At 50.5% G+C, this 17612-nt stretch overlaps 1 protein-coding gene across 1 annotated transcript in view; it reads left to right on the forward strand.

Moving 5' to 3' along the window:
• Nucleotides 1–17612, forward strand: part of SHANK3 (SH3 and multiple ankyrin repeat domains 3) — a 306306-nt gene that overhangs the window by 195811 nt on the left and 92883 nt on the right. Inside the window, exon 14 of the mRNA XM_061362564.1 lies at nucleotides 2947–3022. Coding sequence (XP_061218548.1) covers nucleotides 2947–3022 — 76 coding nt within the window. The remainder of the gene's footprint in view (nucleotides 1–2946; nucleotides 3023–17612) is intronic.

Genomic DNA, 17612 nt, shown 5'->3' on the forward strand with positions numbered 1-17612 from the left:
TGGTCCCCACACGGGGACATCCCCTCCACGCTCCCGAGCCGCAGCACAGGGTGGGATGGGCTGCACCACACTTTGTCCTTGCTGCACCTCGCTGCTTCCAGGGCATCACCAGAGCACCCGCGTTAACCTCTGCGATGCTGCATGTCCTGCGTGTTGGGGTCTCACTGTTTGCATCACCTACCTCTTGGTAAAACAGTATTTTTGAGCACACACCCTCCCCCATACGTATATATTTACTTATGAATGATGTAGCTGTGCTGCTCTGCTAATGTACAGTGTGCACTGCAAAGCATATGCAAAAATAGAAACTAAAAAATGGTGAGATACAGCTGGAATTAAACACCACTTCCAAGGATCCTCAGATTTTACTAAGGGTACCAAAGGCGTTCCTTCCTGCACACCCGTGGGTTGCCTTGTGTGCCCCATACTGGAGACCAAGGCCTTAGGAAGGGGGCCAGGACCATAAGTGCAGGGTGTTACTCTGTAAGGAAGAAGTGCCAACACCCCAGGGCTGTTCTTCAGCTCTTCTGAGAAAGAAGGGAAGAGGCTAAAAAATCCCACAAGCACACGCATAAGAGGAGCGAACGGGGAAACAAGAACTGGGGGGAAAGCAAGGCTGTTTTCAGTAGTGCAAACACTTGTCTTTGGTGGTTTGATTTGTGAACTTGGGTGAAGTTAATTGTTCTTTCAACCTTCATAAAATCACAGAATCCCAGCCTGGTTTGGGTTAGGAGGGACTTTAAAGCTCCTCCAGCTCCAACCTCTGCCACAGGCAGGGACCCCTTCCACTGGAGCAGCTTGCTCCAAGCCCCTGTGTCCAACCTGGCCTTGAGCACTGCCAGGGATGGGGCAGCCACAGCTTCTCTGGGCACCCTGTGCCAGCGCCTCAGCACCCTCACAGGGAAGAGCTTCTGCCTAAGAGCTCAGCTCAGTCTCCCCTCGGGCAGGTTCAAGCCATTCCCCTTGGCCTGTCCCTACAGGCCCTTGTCCCAAGCCCCTCTCCAGCCAACTCTGCCCACAGTCAGTATGTTTTGCAAGTGAACTGGAGATGCATTCTAAGGGTGAGGGCCCCAAGAGCAAAACATCTATGCTGAAATATGGACCTTGCTCCCCATGCAGAGGCACCTTTGGGATCAGGAGGCCACAGCCCGGTCTCTGGCAGCAGGGGACAGGGAGTGCGTGTCACAGGGGCAGGACAGTGTGTCAGTGCAGTGACGTGCTGCTGCTGCTGCTGCTGCTGCCTGTAGGGCTCTTGTCAGGCCCCAGGCGGGATCCCGATGTTGTGGCTGCTGTGGAAGCATTTCCCTCTGCCAGCAGAGATGGATTGATAGAATCATGAGACCAGGATGGATGCATTGACAATGCACCCTGTCCTGAGCTTAGAACAAAGTTCATTGGATCAATGGTGCTGTAATAACAGTAAAAACCTGCCCCTCTGCTCCTGCAGCCCCTTTCCCAGGCTGTTGCCATTCTGAGTTCCAGCGCAGGTCAAACAAATGTTATTTTGTGTTGTAACTGCTTTGGGTTCAAACGCTTTGTGTCCCTGCTGAAGAAAAAAGGTGAGTCCCATCTATACTTTGCTCTTTAGTTCCTCTTATTTATACCCTTTATTCGTTCCTTCTGTCCATCTGCCCTAGTTAGCATACTTAAATTGCTGAATTCACAGTATCCCAGCCTGGTTTGGGTTGAAGGACCTTAAAGCTCCTCCAGCCCCAATCCCCTGCCACGGGCAGGGACACTTCCACTGGAGCAGCTTGCTCCAAGTCCAGTCCAGGCTGGCCTTGAGCACTAAGTTAAATTAAATGTAAAGCAGAGCAGCAGCCAGTTGTGCAGTGAGCAGCACCCAGGCCTACAAAAGGGACTGCTTGCAAAGTAAGGGAGTAGAGTTCCCTGGTTGCTCAGAGTCCCGTCACCCTGTTGTAGCCATGGTGAGCTGGTTCAGTGTGGTGTGCTCAAGTCACGTTACTGGAGGAGCCGGTTGCTTTCTACAGGGTGAATGTGCAGTAGAAATCCCGGGGCATGCAGTAGATGGGGGTTTGGTAGTGTGATGCAAATTCCTTCTGTGTTAAGGGAATGGTAGCTGGGAATGTCTGCCTTGCGTCTGTTGCATCCCTTTGCCATGTCTCCTCTTGAGCCATTAGGGCAGACCCGTTCCAGGTGTCACCAGTGGCATCCCTCCTCTCCTCACAGGCTGTGTCCCCTCAGCACCCAGCAACCGGGGGGCTCTGGCATCTCTCTTCTTGTTCCGGGTCAGGCTAGCAGAGTCTGGGGCTTTGCACACCTGAGAGGCAGGCGGGTGGACTCCTGAGCTGTTACCCCCTAAAGGGGAGATGTGGTCCAGCAAGCATGGCCTCACATGTCTGCTGTCAGGGATGGGGCCAGTGATAACAGATGAGAAGAGAAGAAACCTCTCTGGGTTCTTCCTCCGAACTCTGTGCATGTGGAGAGCATGGTGACCCCCAGGGGTGCAGAAGGGCAGTCAGGGCTGGTGCCATCTCCTCTGTGGGAGCCGCATCCCTCTGCGCTGAGGCATTGTCGTGCTTTAAGGCCAGCCGGTAACTCAGAACCATGCAGGCACTTGCTCACGAGGTGGGTGTCTCCAGACAGAGCATGGGAAGAAGTCTTGCCACTGCCTTGGAAGATGGGATGTGTGTTTGCCTGCATTCTCCTCTTCGGCTCTGCTTTGGGATCTTGGTTGAAATGTCACGCTGTGGTTTAGCAGTTTTGGTGAAGAGATCTTGTATCACAGAAGCTGTTTGTGTGTGTGTGGGGGGGACTGTACCCCAGCACATGTGGGGCTGATCACGCTGACACACGTGTGCACACAGATGATGGTTTATTGATAAACGCTTGCACGAAGGAGGCACTCACTGTATATACGTAGGGAAGCAGAGGCCATGAGAAGTGTTCCTTTGACTCAGCTCTGTGATGTCTTCTTTCTTGCAGAAACCAGAGAAGACAGAACAAAGCGCCTCTTCCGACATTATACTGTGGGCTCTTACGACAATTTCACCTCTCACAGGTAAGCATCAGCACCTTTGCCTCGTGATTTGGAGGAGATTCATTTCCATGGGAGAAGTATCGCCTTTTCCTGATGGAGCAAAACGCGTCCATTTGGTGTCATGGGAAGGAAACTCTTCTGGTTGTTTTGGTCAGTTCAGTTACAGTCGGAATTATAAGGCCTAGCTGAGGCCCCAGTGAATGAAGGCTGAAGCTGCAGGGCAGTGTGGCTCAGGTCTCAGTGGGGAATTCCTGGTGTGCCCCAGGATCTGAAGAACATGTGTTGGACGCAGATGCAGAGTTACAGCTTGCTTGGAAGGGCAGAGGAGGATGCTGTTGTGCAGAGATGGCATGAGGGCAGCTCTCAGCCCAGCCTGACGGCAGCACTGGATGTGGTACAGACTGCAGGGCTGTTCACCAGGGCTGTTCTGGTACGTGGCAATTGAGTGTTCTCACCTCAGCATGGAGACCAACCACTGGGGAGATGATTGAACTCAATGGGGAGTCAGTCATGAAACAGGGGTGATGTTGCTGGTCTGTGCTTGGTCTTGGTCCAGCAACACATGTGGACACATTCCTAGGAGGTTGGGATGTAGGGATGTGTCTGCTGGTTGGATTCAGGAATATGCTTTGGGCAATGGGGTTCTGTGCTTGAGGGATAAATGTGGGGTGACTCTTCGGAACATGGTCTCTGTTTGCAGTCCAGCTTGGTGCTCTTAAGAACTATTGGTCATTGAAGCAGTTGGATGGGTACTACTGATTGTGATGTGTCAGGAGCAGATTGTGAGAATTCATCATCCAAAACCTAAGTTATCCTGTGGTGTTGGAGCTTTCCTGGCTTCCTGAGCTTCTGAACCTTGCTGAGTGGCCCCATGTCCCCAGGATCCACCATCAGAGAAAGGGGAGGAGGTTGTGTTTCCATATATACCTTCAGCTGCACCCTTAGGCGAGAGGAAGACCCAATCTTTCCACCCTGAAGTCCTCCTGGACTGCATGTCAGGAGCTTGTAAACTCTCTTGTGGACACAGTCATCTGTGTCTTCTTGCAGATCATAGTCCGTAGGTCTTGGCATTTGCGGTTGATGCTTGCAGCATGCTGACAAACTGGACTGCTCTGCTAAAGCATGACTGGGATCTGCTGGGGTCACAGGAACGGTGCTGGCATGGGCTGTTAAAACTTGGGATTTTGGCAAGTTTTGGTGGGTTGAAATGGAAGAAACTGGCGGATTTCAGCTGCATCCCCATGGTATGGTGTGTAGTCATGCACATGAAAAGCACGAAGAGCACACCACATGCATCAGGCCACCTTCATGTGTTTGCATGGTGGCAACCAGCAGGTGCTTGGTGGTTATGAGAACAGAACAAGCAATCCAGAACATTCCTGCCTGCAGCAATACTGTGATCAGAGCCTCCTGAGCCAGAGGCCATGTCTGGGTCTGCAGTAGCTGTGGATGGATCATTGTTCCATTCATTCGCTCAGTGATGTGCCACTCAGGTGCCTTCCTTCTCTCCAGAAATGGAGCTGGGGTTGGCTTTGGTGGAGACAGTGAGACAGTGGCGGTGCTCAGCAGTGGGGTGCTGTGTCTCCTGCTCCTGCAGTGTCACAATACTTCTAGTGAGGTGACAGGGAACAAGAAGAGCTTCTTAAAGTGCGTGTGTGTGCTCATCATTCACCCACAGGTTGCTCTGAGCACAGCCTCAGCCTTCAGTTAAGGAAGATCGGTGTGAAGCAGAACAAGTGGCTGCCTTTGTTGCCCACCTTAAGACCACCACCCTGCCTCAGGGACTGGTGCTGCTGGAGCCATCAGCCACCCAACCAGCAAAAGACATCTGACCATGGAGGCACCCAGTGGTCACATAATCATAAAATCATGGAATCAAGCAGGTTGGAAAAGACTTTTAAGCTCATCCAGTCCAACCATAAACCCAGGACTGCCAAGGCCACCGCTAACCTGTGGCACTGAGGCCTCGTCTCCATGGGGTGTGAACCCTTGCAGGGCTGGTGCCTGCAGCCCTGCCCTGGGCAGCCTGTTCCAATGCCTGAGCACCCTCTGGGGCAGGAATTGTTCCTCAGCTCCATCTAACCCTGCCCTGGTGCAGCTTGAGGCCGGTTCCTCTTGTCCCATCCCTTGTTCCTTGGGAGCAGAGCCCAGCCCCTCCTGGCTCCATCCTCCTCTCAGGCACTTGGAGGCAGCCATCAGGTCCCCCCTGAGCCTTCTCTTCTCCATCTGAACCCCCCAGGTCCCTCAGCCCTTCCCCATCTCCCCTGTGCTCCAGGCCCTGCTCCAGCTCCATTCCCTTCTCTGGTCTCGCTCCATTCAGTGGAAGCTTCGTGCTCTGATTGCTGGAGTTCAGAGTGTGGCTGTTGCTGAAGCAGGGATGGATGGAGGTGGTGCTGGTGGCCGGGAAGCAGAGAGCACAGGGAGCAGAGCCTCAGGAGTGCGAGGGTGTGTTTTGCAGCATTATGGGATGGAAGTGGTGCTCTGACTCGATAACAGGCAGCCTGGGGCCATGGGGTGACCACCAGGGGTATGTGAGGATTCACATGCGGGGTTTGGGATCACCTTAAAAAATAAGAGAAACAAAATGGGGTTTTCCCCTGTTTTTTTAAGTATTAAATGCTTGGGCCAGTAGGTTCCTGGAGAGCAGGCATGAAGAGCTGAGGTGCTGTAGGACCGCTGCAGCAGGAGATTAACGTGATTTGCAGGAGAGTGCTTATTCCATCATCTCTGACTTCACTGGAGTGCTCAGGCGTGGGAGCAGATTAACATAATGACAATGTTGGAGGAACAACTTTAAAAGTACTTGAGAAAATTACACATGAGTGACTTCAGATTTGAGGTAAAGCCTTTGAAATAGCTGCAGGGTTGAATGAGTGCCCCAGGCATAGAGCAAGGAGCAGCAGCCACACGGCTGAGTTCAGGTTTGGGTAGGGTGTATAATTTACCCTTTTCTGGCTTAATAAGTGAAAAGCCAGCTGAGGATGTATATTTGAGAACACAGAAGGTACTAGGCGGTATAATGAACACAAGTGTTTTCTTTGTGGAATCAGCCTCCCTGGAAGCAACGTTCACAAGTTGCAGCTTCACCAGCACGTGACCAGTATCAGAGGGGAGGTTGAGGTCTGTGGTGGTGGAGGGTGAGAGTCTGTTCTGGGACAGGTCCCACTGCTCATGGACATCACTTTGAAGCGGTTAGAACCATAAGAGAACACGAGGCTGCTCCGGTGGCGAGGTGTGCTGGGGTCACCAGGGGGCAATGAGCCTTCCCCAGCCCTCTGAGGATGAGGAGCACAGGGCAGGGCTCAGCAAACCTAATCTGCTCTGGAACAGGAATAAAGCAGACAGGGAGAGAAGCCTGAGCTTGTTCTTATCAGCAAGAGGCAATTGCAGGGGGAATTGACTTCTCTGATGAACTATGTTAAGGGAAGAGATTAAAGTGATTCAAAATTAACTATAAAATTAAGAGCCCACATTCTCCGTGGCACAGCTGGGAAGGAAAAGAATTGGGAGCAATTGACAATTTAGGATTTATTTTTTATTGTTATTCAATCAGAGGGATTAGTTGACCAGGGAGAAAGATTACAACCACGAGTAGTCACATGCCATCTGGATGGACCTCCCCTTAGAGGCAGGGAAAACAAGAAGCCTAAGCAGGGATTTCAATGCCCTTAGATGCTGTGACTGCCCAAATACATCGATACACAGAATTACACAATAATTGAGGTCGGGAGGGATGCCTGGAGGGTTTTAGCACACCCAGTTGCTCAGAGCAGAGCCAGCTACGTCATGGTTATTTGATTGTCTCCAAGGCTGAAGGTCCCACAGCTCCTGCATCCCACTTCAGTGGCTGCTGTTCCTGTCTCTTCTCTAGGTCCTGCTCAGGGCTCACCCCTCTTGGCAGTGTGGACATAGCTTGTCCTCCCCATTGAAATCAGCATCTCTGCTGTGGTGGCTTAACCCCAACCAGGAACTGAGCCCCACGCAGCTGCTCACTCATTCCAGCAGAATGGGGGAGAGAATCAGAAGGGTAAAGTGAGAAAACTGTAGGCTGAGATAAGAACAGTTCAATAATTGAAATGAAGTATGATGATGATGATAGTAATATGTAATGGAAAGGAAACTTACAAAGAGAGGGAAAAAAGCCCAAGAAAACCAAATGATGCAAATGAAAACCATTGCTCACAAGAGCTGACCCATGCCCAGCAGCTTCCTTCACCAGTCTTTCCTGTTTTATTGCTGAGCTCAGTGTCCTATGGTCTGGAATGTCCCTTTGGTCAGTTGGGGTCACTGTCCTGGCTCTGTCCCCTCCCAGCTCCTCATGCACCCCCAGCCTACTCTCTGGTGCCTGAGGCGAGGAGCAGAACAGCCCTTGATGCTGTGTGAGTACTGTTCAGCAGTAATGAAAATATCCCTGCTATCAACCCTGTTTCCAGCATAAATCCAAACACAGCCCCATAGGAGCTACTGCAGACAGCACTCGCTCTACCCCAGTCCAGACCAGCAAACCTCTGTCAGGCCCTGGGATCCCAATCCCCTGAGCACCTCCTGCATGCTGCTTTCCCCAGGCTTTATGCAGCTGTGCAGGGGATAGGGATGCAAGAGCCAAGAGCTGGTTCCCATCCTTCTAGACCAAACCAAGGCAAAGCAGTCGCTCTGGTTTTCCTTCAGCTTCATGCTGTGTGTGCTCTGGGACAGCTTCCTTTAGCCTTCTCCATCCTGCCTCGACAGTCCCTGTGTGCTGCTTGGTCAGGATTGGGCTCGGAGCAGTGGAACCCTCCTGTGAGTTAGCACTGGGAGGCAAGTGGCAGGCAGGAAGCTGGAATGTGCTCGGCATTGTCTGTCTTTCTCTCCTGGGGTATTCATAAGCAAGCCTGGAGAAACACGGTGTGAACTGGCAGGGCTCAGCAGGAGGCAGAGGCCATAGGAATGGCTGGGAATGGTCAGGGAATGGCAAGGGAATGGCTGGGGAATGGCTGGAATGGCTCTCTAGGGCACAGCATCAAAAATACCCCGGCCAAAGGAGTTTTCCTGCTCAGAAACAGGAGAAGGGGAATGACTCTTTGACACGTGTTGTGCAACCTGAGCTGCTGGGCAGGCAGTGGTGGCAGGTCTGGAGAGGTCTCTGCTCTGATGTATGGCTGGAGACGGGTTTTCAGCAGCAGCCCATCTAGTTGGGAAAAGGTAATTTGTGCTGGGCTGGTACAACCTTTGTTGCTATGGCAACAGAAGTATAGAGGGAGAAAATGAAATCTCTTCCTGAAAAGGCTTCTGTATAATCCCACTTGTCAAATTAACGTGCCTTCAAAATAGTCTTTTAAGGTCTTTTGGTGAGCCGTATCTGTTGGGACCACTTAGGTCTTTCACAGGGAGTTTCAGGAACATGGAATGGTAAAAAGAGAGCTCCTCCAGGCCCCTGCTCTCCCTCGGCAGCCCCCACACTGGGGTCCTGCTCAGCTTTCTCTGCAATTCAGAATTGCATAGAATCACAGAATACCAGCTTGAAGGGACCTCAAGAATCATCTGCTCCAACCTTTCCCAGCAAAGCATGGCTTAGACTGGAGGTCCCAGCACCCTGTGCAGCCCAGTCTTAGCAGTGTCCAATGCTGGGGAGTCACCACTTCCCTGGGGACATTATTCCAGTGGCTGGTGGTTCTCAGTGCTACAAAATTCCCTCTAATTCCCAATCAGAATCTCCCCAGGAGTAACTCGTGCCCATCACCCCTTATCTTTTCCATGGGTTTTCTTGTCAAAAGGAAGTCTCCATCCTCTTTGTAGCCACCCTTTAAACGCTGGAACATGGGGACAGGGGTCTCCCCTGAGCCTTCTTTTCTCCAGGCTGAGCAGTCCCAGCTCTCTCAGCCATTCCTCACACACTGCCCAGTCCTTGGATCATCTCTCTGGCCCCTCTCAAGCCCATCCACATCCTTTTTGTACAGCAGTGACCAGAACTGTACCCAGTATTCCAGATGTGGCCTGGCAAGCACCAAGTAGAGTGGGAACAAGAGCTGATGGTTAACACGAGGCTTTGTGACCTGTTTCGTACCAGAAACAGGGCCAGGTGTGATGAACTGGTGGGAGCTGGGTGCCAGCAGCCAGTGGAAGCTGTTGAGAGGTGCCCAAGCTGAGCAGCCCCAGCCTGAGGGCTGCTTGTTAAAGGAGCAATGGGAAGGGGAACTGTTCATTAAAGCAGACTCTTCATCAGGACTGTAGTGATAGGACAAGGGGTAATGGGTTAAAACTTGAACAGGGGAAGTTTAGGTTAGATATAAGGAAGAAGTTCTTCCCTGCGAGGGTGCTGAGGCACTGGAACAGGTTAGCCAAAGAATGGTGAATGCTTCATCCCTGGTGGTGCTCAAGGCCACGCTGGACAGAGCCTTGGGTGATGCGGTCTAGTGTGAGGTGTCCCTGCCCATGGCAGGGGGTTGGAACTGCATGATCTTAAGGTCCTTGCCAACCCAAACCAGTCTGATTCTATGATTCACACTCTTCAGAAACATACTGAGGACAAGGGTTTAGCACTTGGAAAGCAGGGCCTGGGAAAGTGTGTGAGCAACCTGGGCTCTTTGTTGGGTGCAGAACAGTTTGTGGGGTTTCCCTTTTGCTTTTCCTTCTTTCTGCAGTTAAGGAAAGGTGCCGAGCCCAGAGTCGGTGCTGTGAGTGTCACTATAGGTGAAGTGCTGGAGCAAAGGGCTTGGAGCAAAGGAATGGGGGACACACACACTTGGTCACAGGAGTCCTGCTTTCTGCAGCGTGTTTGAATAAGCTGTGGTGAGGTAGCAGATGGAATACAACCACAACTTGGAAGAGGTGGTGACTGATAAAGCTGTTGGTCACGAAGCAGCTCGTCTGTCTGAGGCTGAAGTCTTTCTGGCTCCTGCTGTCTCTTGGGTTGGAAGCCTCTGAAGCACAAACCTACTTAGTGATAGATTTCTGTGAGGCATCTTACTCTGAGATTCTGGAATCATGTGGGTTGTTCTCAGCAACGTCAGCAGGGCAGCAGCTGATGACACATGTAGGATGGTAGGAAATAGGAAAGAAATAGAAAGTCTACTAAAAATAGTGTTAAACTTCTATGTAAACCCACGGTTTGACAGTCTCTTACTTGCAATTGTAGTTTTCCCATCTGAATAAGAAGAACTAGAAAAGGTTTAGGGACAGACAGCAAGGGTGACCCACAGCATGGACCACTTTGCCTTTGAGAAGGGATTAAATAAGCTGGGATTCTTCAGTTCAGGGAAGAGTTGCCCAAGGCAGATTTGTCAGAGGTTTATGAAATCATGAGTAGGCAAGGAGAAGGTGAATATGGAACAATAGTGATTTCTTAGTACAAAGGAATGAGGTGGCACTCTGTGGAATTAGCAAGCAGCAAGATTAAAATAAAACAAAGTACTTTGTCACTTTGCAGGTGATTAAATTGTAGAATTTATTCCTACTGCATGTTGTGGAGGCCAGAACTATAAATGGATTTGAACTGGGAGTACAGAATTACTGAAGAGTAAATCTGTGACCAGGAAGCACTGTGTGCTCAGGGCTTGAGGTGAGGAGTATGGTTACTGGCTTCCAGAAGCAGGAAGGTATCACGAGGGTGGATCACTGGCCCTTTCTTCTGTTTCTTATACTCCATCCTTTGGTGCTTGCTACTGACCATTACTCACCAAAGGATGCTGGTGTCAAGCCCCGGTCTTCTGCAGTACCTTGTCCTTGTGTTCTGGTATAGGAAAGGACGATAGGAAGAAGGACCCGGCCTCCCTCTGTACCTCAGTGAAGTGCTGTTGAACACTTAAGACTGACTTTAAACTCAGTTGGTTTTCTTCCACAGTGCAGTTCTTTGACTGCTCTTTGAGCACTTTATTTTCCTACCAACCATTTGGTGTCTCGGAGCACAGCATGGGTGTTTCCTGTGATGCTCCCTATGTGTAATGGTTTTCTCCCTCTCCTGGGTGGAGAGAGACAGGAGAGGTTTTTTTGTCACGTGTTAGTGGAGAGATTCATCGCGTGTAACTACAGACAGCTCAATACCTGTCTGCCCAACCTCATCGTCTGGGACCTCTTTAGAAGTATGGAGCAGCAAAAGGAGACTTCCAGGGTGCAGTTACTTTTCATCCAAACCCACCATTTAAGTCAGATGAATCACGACCTTGTTGTGTATTTTTGCTCATAGGGTGTGTGGGAACCATAGGAGTACTCTTGAACATAGAGACAGGTATAACATCACTGTGAAAACCTAGGCAAGATGCAGCCTACTCTAGGTGCTGCCAGCAGGAGATCTTCATTCAACTACCCGCTTAACCCCAGTGGTTTGATGGGCAAAAATAGGGGTTCCCACAGCAAAATTGACCTGACTGCAGATATAGAATCATAGAATCATAGAATAGTTAGGGTTGGAAAGGACCTTAAGATCACCTAGTTCCAACCCCCCTGCCATGGGCAGGGACACGTCACACTAAACCATATCACCCAAGGCCTCATCCAACCTTGAACACAGCCAGGGATGGAGCATTCACAACCTCCCTGGGCAACCCATTCCAGTGCCTCACCACCCTCACAGGAAAGAATTTCCTCGTTATATCCAGTCTAAACTTCCCCTGTTTAAGTTTTAACCCCTTACCCCTTGTCCTATCACTACAGTCCCTAATGAAGAGTTCCTCCCCAGCATCCCTATAGGCCCCCCTCAGATACTGGAAGGCTGCTCTGAGGTCTGCACGCAGCCTTCTCTTCTCCAGGCTGAACAGCCCCAGCTTTCTCAGCCTTTCTTCATATGGGAGGTGCTCCAGTCCCCTGATCATCCTTGTGGCCTCCTGTGGACTTGTTCCAGCAGTTCCGTGTCCTTTTTATGTTCCCTAATAGCACGTAACTCATCCCATGCAGTCACTTCCTTTTCCCCCACTGCACCAAGACTGCTGCTGTGGTCCCTTCCCCTGTGTTGTGCTCTGGCTCTGTGAATGTCTTCAGCATCCTTCTTGTTGTTTACTGACTTGGAGAACTGAAGGAGCAGAGGAGAAGCCCACAGCTTCTCTGCTAATTTCAGCTCCCCAGAGTGTTTAAGCACTGGGGCAGGTATCATCCTCCCCTTTTCTGGACAACAGACCATGCTTACTGGGGGACAGAAGCCGTTGCAGATGCCCTCAGTGAGTCACTGCAGACTTGTAGGCAGGATGAGAATTCAAAATCATCTGGAGGGATGGAAACTCTTGTTTGAAAACGCTCAGATGCAGTTCAGTGAGGAGAGGTGCAAATGATGACACTTGCAGAAAAGTGCTCAGCTGTGCAGTGCAGGAGAGAGAAGGAGGGGGAAAAGGTTCAGATGTTCACAGAATCCCAGCCTGGTTTGGGCTGGAGGGGACCTTAAAGCTCATCCAGTTCCAAACCCCTGCCACGGGCAGGGACCCCTTCCACTGGAGCAGCTTGCTCCAAGCCCCTGTGTCCAACCTGGCCTTGAGCACTGCCAGGGATGGGGCAGCCACAGCTTCTCTGGGCACCCTGTGCCAGCGCCTCAGCACCCTCACAGGGAAGTTCAGTGAATTCCAAGCTGAGCATCAATGAGCAGTATCAAACTCTTGTAAAAACCCAGGAAAATGGGCCATGGAAACACGAGTCCAGCAAACCTTCTCCTTAGCACTGCTACAGTATAAATTGAGGTGCTGGGCAAGTGTCTGCGTGGTAACAGTCTTCAGATGTGTAATTTAAACTGCAGAGGTGGGAATAAACTCTGCTCCATGGCTTTTGGAACAGAACAAGAGGCAATCAGCAACAATCACAGCAAACAAAATTTGAGCTCAGCAGTAGGAGAAAATTCCTCATTATAGGGGTAGGAACGCATTAGAGGAGATTGTCTCCGCAGTTATTTAAAGGTCCCTCATTGGAAAATAAAGAACATTTTAGACAAACATCTGTTAGGAATGTTTTGGTATAATTGATTCTGCAGACTGGGGGTTCTTTGGGTTTTGTCATTCCTGCTCTGAATGTGTTCCACCACTGGTGATGGGGCTGGTGTCACTGTGAGCCTTGAGCGTCATGAGGCAAGGGAACCAAAAGTGTTTCTTCAACTCGACCAGTTGTAAGTTATTTGTACCACTCTCCAGAGAGCAATTAAAAGCAGGTATTGCAGGAGACTGTCGTGTATCTCTTGAGCTGAATCAATAGCTGCAGAAGCTTGAATTATGACAAGTACTGCAGATTCTTACAATATCTTCCAGTGACTTTGTGTGGGTTTTCCTTTAGGTGAGAGTCTGCTGGTCCTTGTTCTTCCAGGGAGAAGCTAATCAGATCATTACTAACAGATGACATTAAAGAATTGTCACTGTTCTTTCCTCTCGCCCTTCTTCAACTCCGAGTAGTTCAATTGTATCTGTAAGAATTGCCAAAACCGTTTTCTGATTGGGTAAAATACGAGTGAGAAGGGGCAGAGGGAGAAGGGCCAATTACACTGGATTTGCCTTCCTGTGCAGAACAGCCTCTTACATTTTACCTGGATATTGGATTTAATTGTGAAGACTTTTGGTAGACTAAAACATGAGCGTATTCACATGACCAAACTGTTCCTGGTGTCCAAAGCCCTTCCACAGTTCAGGATTTACCAGATGCGGTTTTCCAGCAGAGGACGAGCATCATCCAGTGCAAAGGAAGTTAAAGGCCCTGGATCTTTTACCAGTATAATTTGGGAAACTGTTCGTTCCCCTCTTCAAATACGGTGATGATTTAACTGGGAATGAGTGACCTGGGGGGCCTTCACGAGCTGGCTCGTCCCATCCGCTCTCCTCCATCCTTCTCTGACCAGTTTCTAGTTTCACCTTCTTCTGAAGCTGCACCCACAAAGGGAGTGGGAAGGGGAGGTCGTTGAGGCGGGGTTGAGCAATGCAGATTGCAAGACCAAAAGCAGTCCCAGCTTCCAAAGAGCCTGGTCCTCTCCCATATGGAATTTGGAGAAGCAAGAATCTGCTTTTTGGCCCAGAGTTCAATGTTTAGTTGCCACCTCCAGGGGGAATTCTGCTTAGCTCAATGCTCCGGAGTCACCTCTTGAATTCTGAGATTCCTTCTCAGCATTTCTTGAAAATTCTAGAATACTGGGAGTATTTTCCTGTCAGTTTGTACCTACAAATAGTGATGTAGATGCCTCTTGGCCTTCTTTCCGTAGGAATAAATCTCTGATAGGAATTTCACGTTGTGAGACTTTCCTACACCTGGGATTCTCTTTTCTTTGCCTTGTGGTCTCCAATGTTTCTGTGTCGTTCTTGAAGACACCAGCTGGACTGTTGTGTTCTGAGGAGGTCATGGGTACAGAGGGAAGAGTGTTTCCTTTCCGCTGGCTCAGTTCTGTAAGTCCACACGTTGCCTTTCTTCTTGATCACAGTGAGAGCTCATGTTGTGGACCACTGACTGCAGCACAGGTTTGGAGGGGTCCTCATGGGGCTAACTGGAGGCAGCTGCCCCACCGGGTGTGTGTGCTTCCGATTACAGTTTTTGGCCTTCTGGTGAGCGTATTACCTGTAGGACACTAATGTCCTATGAGAAGGTTGTGATATCTTGGGTTAATTCATGTGCAGCGGTACCAAACTCTTAAGCCGTAGTAGACGATCTTCTGGGGTTGCCATCATGAGTTATATTGGGATCGTGACAAGATGCTTGACAGGTTTAACCTCCCATTAACTACACTGGTGATTTCCTGTTTGATCTTCTAAATGAAGCAGTCTGTTAATTTACTTAGGATTGGAGCCTGCTGATAGTTTATAGTTCCTGTGTCATTCCTGGCAGTCCCTTCAAGGTCTACAATTTCCCATGTTTCCAGACTTTCTTAAATATAGACATTTGTTACTGAGATGGTGCCTCAGCTGATTTCTCTAAAGCTCTGCAGTGTAAAGTATTCTGGCTTCTGGATTAGGAAATGCTTTATTTTAGCAGATGCTGCCTCATGCTCTCCATAGAGGTGACAAGTTTTCTATTCCACCCACATTGTTTTAGTAGATGATGACTGTGCCCTTCTCTGTTCCAAATTCTGCACCAAAGCACCTACTGGACATTTCTGCCTACATTACAGTTTGCAGTTTCTCACCTAGCTCAGTGCTGGTCTTGTACTTGACCCACCCATAACTTGTAGCCAGTCTCTTGTTGCAATGGCGATGCTGTAGGAGCTGTGAAGTATACATGCTAAAGTGGTAGCTGCTGTATACTACAGCTTGTAAATGCTCTTGAAATGTTTCAGGAGAAATCATAGAACCACAGACTGGGTTGGGTTGGAAGAGATCTGAAAGCTCATCCAGTTCTAACTACCTGCCATGGGCAGGGTCAACTTCCTCTGGACCAAGTTGCTCCAAGCCCTATCAAGTCTGGCCTTGAACACTGCCAGGGATGGTGCATGAGCCTTGACACTCATCAAGGGGACAAAAGGCATTCTGCCCCTTGTAACCTGTCCAGATTCAGTCCACCAGAGAGCTTTGTGAGAGCAGGTTATTTCAAAAGGGCTCATTTTAACTTTGCAGCCAAAGCAGGATCTGCAGCATCCCTTGTGCTCAGTTAACATGAGAGAGGTTTCTGTTGCAGGTTTGTTGGCGTGTGTGTTTTAACCCGTCCTTGGGCAAATGTTTGCCAAGATCTTCTTTATGCCAGTGGTGTCCTGGAGATAAGATGCAGTGTGTGCTCTTGGTTTATGGTGACATTTCCTCTCAGCCTGTGTGCCTGGAGTTCAGCTGCCTGTAACTTCCAGCACAGTAACTCGTGACTTGTGCTAAGATTACAGAGAAGGGTAATTCAAACCCTTGTGATGCATCTGCGAGAAGCATCACGCTTTGTAAGAGCAAGGACTAAAAATGTGATGCATATATCATCTAGTCGGAACAGGAAAGCTGTGAGCGCTGTTTCAGTGCAAGCTTGCTCTGATCACGACGTGGGGCCGTGCACGAATGTGGAGCTGCCCCTCGCAGGTCAGTCCTGCAGCATCGGACACGGACAGGCCGGAGTCTGCTGCCTGGGGCCCAGCATCATCACTTGGGCTTGAACAGCGAGGCTGATTTCTTGTTCAAGAGCTGAAGCATCTGTGGGGCTCCGCTCCGAGGGGCAACCCGACTGCACTGGGTGGACGAGCACTGGAGCAGGACCGACACGGTGAGAATCTGTCCCTTAGGGGAAGTGTCCTCAGTGAGGAGACACCTTCCTTGAGGCAGGGGTTGAGAGTGATTGTGAGTAAGCAGGGCTGCTGCAGCCAGTGCCCGGTGCTGGTCTCTGTTGGTCATGGGTGCCAGGGCAAGTGATGCTGTGTCCCACTGGAGAGTGTGGGGCAAGTGCGGGCATGGCTGGGGCACGTCGGGGCAGGATCATACTGAGACCTTGTGCCATGGTGGCTGTTTCGGTGTGAGCTGCCTGTGCTTGTCCAGACACCGGCTGCGCCCTCAGGGCTGGACAGGGGTTGTGGGATGAGCCACGTGCAGGAGCTTGAGGCTGCCGGCGTGGTTCAGACTACACTAATAACAGGTCTTTGGTTTGCAATTTGGATGTGATCCAGTCAGTACAACGTTTAATATGCTGACATCAGTTGTGGGGATTTGAAAGTAGCTTCTTGGCCCATCTTCTATAGGAGATGCTGAGGAAGAGAAGATTCATTCCAGAGAAATGGTTATAGCTTGTTCTGGCACTTCACATAAAGGCCGAGTAGGGCTTTAGTAGGGGGATTCAATCATCAAATGGGATACTGGATGCTTTAGTTGGAGATGTCATTTAATAATGGATCCTGCTGGTATTCCAGAAGAGCTGTTTTCATCCTCATGAAATATCTTGCTTTCTCCAGCAGGTTTTATAGACCTTGTGACAAGAGAAGGTTGAACCTCAGAACTTGGAGGTAATAGACTTGGAGAATCGTAGAATCATTTAGGTTGGAAAAGACCCTAAAGATCATCAAGTCCAACCATAAACCCAGCACTTGGCAGCGTCAGGTTCACCGCTAAACCACGTCACCAAACGCCACATTTGCATGGCTTTTAAATTCCTTGAGGGCTGGTGCCTGCAGCCCTGCCCTGGGCAGCCTGTTCCAATGCCTGAGCACCCTCTGGGGCAGGAATTGTTCCTCAGCTCCATCTAAACCTGCCCTGGTGCAGCTTGAGGCCGGTTCCTCTTGTCCCATCCCTTGTTCCTTGGGAGCAGAGCCCAGCCCCTCCTGGCTCCATCCTCCTCTCAGGCACTTGGAGGCAGCCATCAGGTCCCCCCTGAGCCTTCTCTTCTCCATCTGAACCCCCCAGGTCCCTCAGCCCTTCCCCATCTCCCCTGTGCTCCAGGCCCTGCTCCAGCTCCATTCCCTTCTCTGGCCCCGCTCCAGCCCCTCAATGTCTCTCTTGCAGTGAGGGGCCCAGAGCTGAACAAGGATTCAAGGTGTGGCCTCACCAGTGCCCAGCACCAGGAGGTGCTGCTGCTGCTTTCCCAGCCGCGCATGAGAACTGCACTGCTGAAACTTTCACCCCTGTGAGGGTGCTGAGGCGCTGGCACAGGGTGCCCAGAGAAGCTGTGGCTGCCCCATCCCTGGCAGTGCTCAAGGCCAGGTTGGACACAGGGGCTTGGAGCAAGCTGCTCCAGTGGAAGGGGTCCCTGCCCATGGCAGGGGTTGGAGCTGGAGGAGCTTTAAGGTCCT

This window comes from Neopsephotus bourkii, unplaced genomic scaffold (assembly GCF_033783945.1).
Source record: "Neopsephotus bourkii isolate Nb327-2 ecotype Australia unplaced genomic scaffold, CSIRO-AGI_Nbou_v1 NB_1128, whole genome shotgun sequence".
NCBI classification, from domain to species: domain Eukaryota; kingdom Metazoa; phylum Chordata; class Aves; order Psittaciformes; family Psittacidae; genus Neopsephotus; species Neopsephotus bourkii.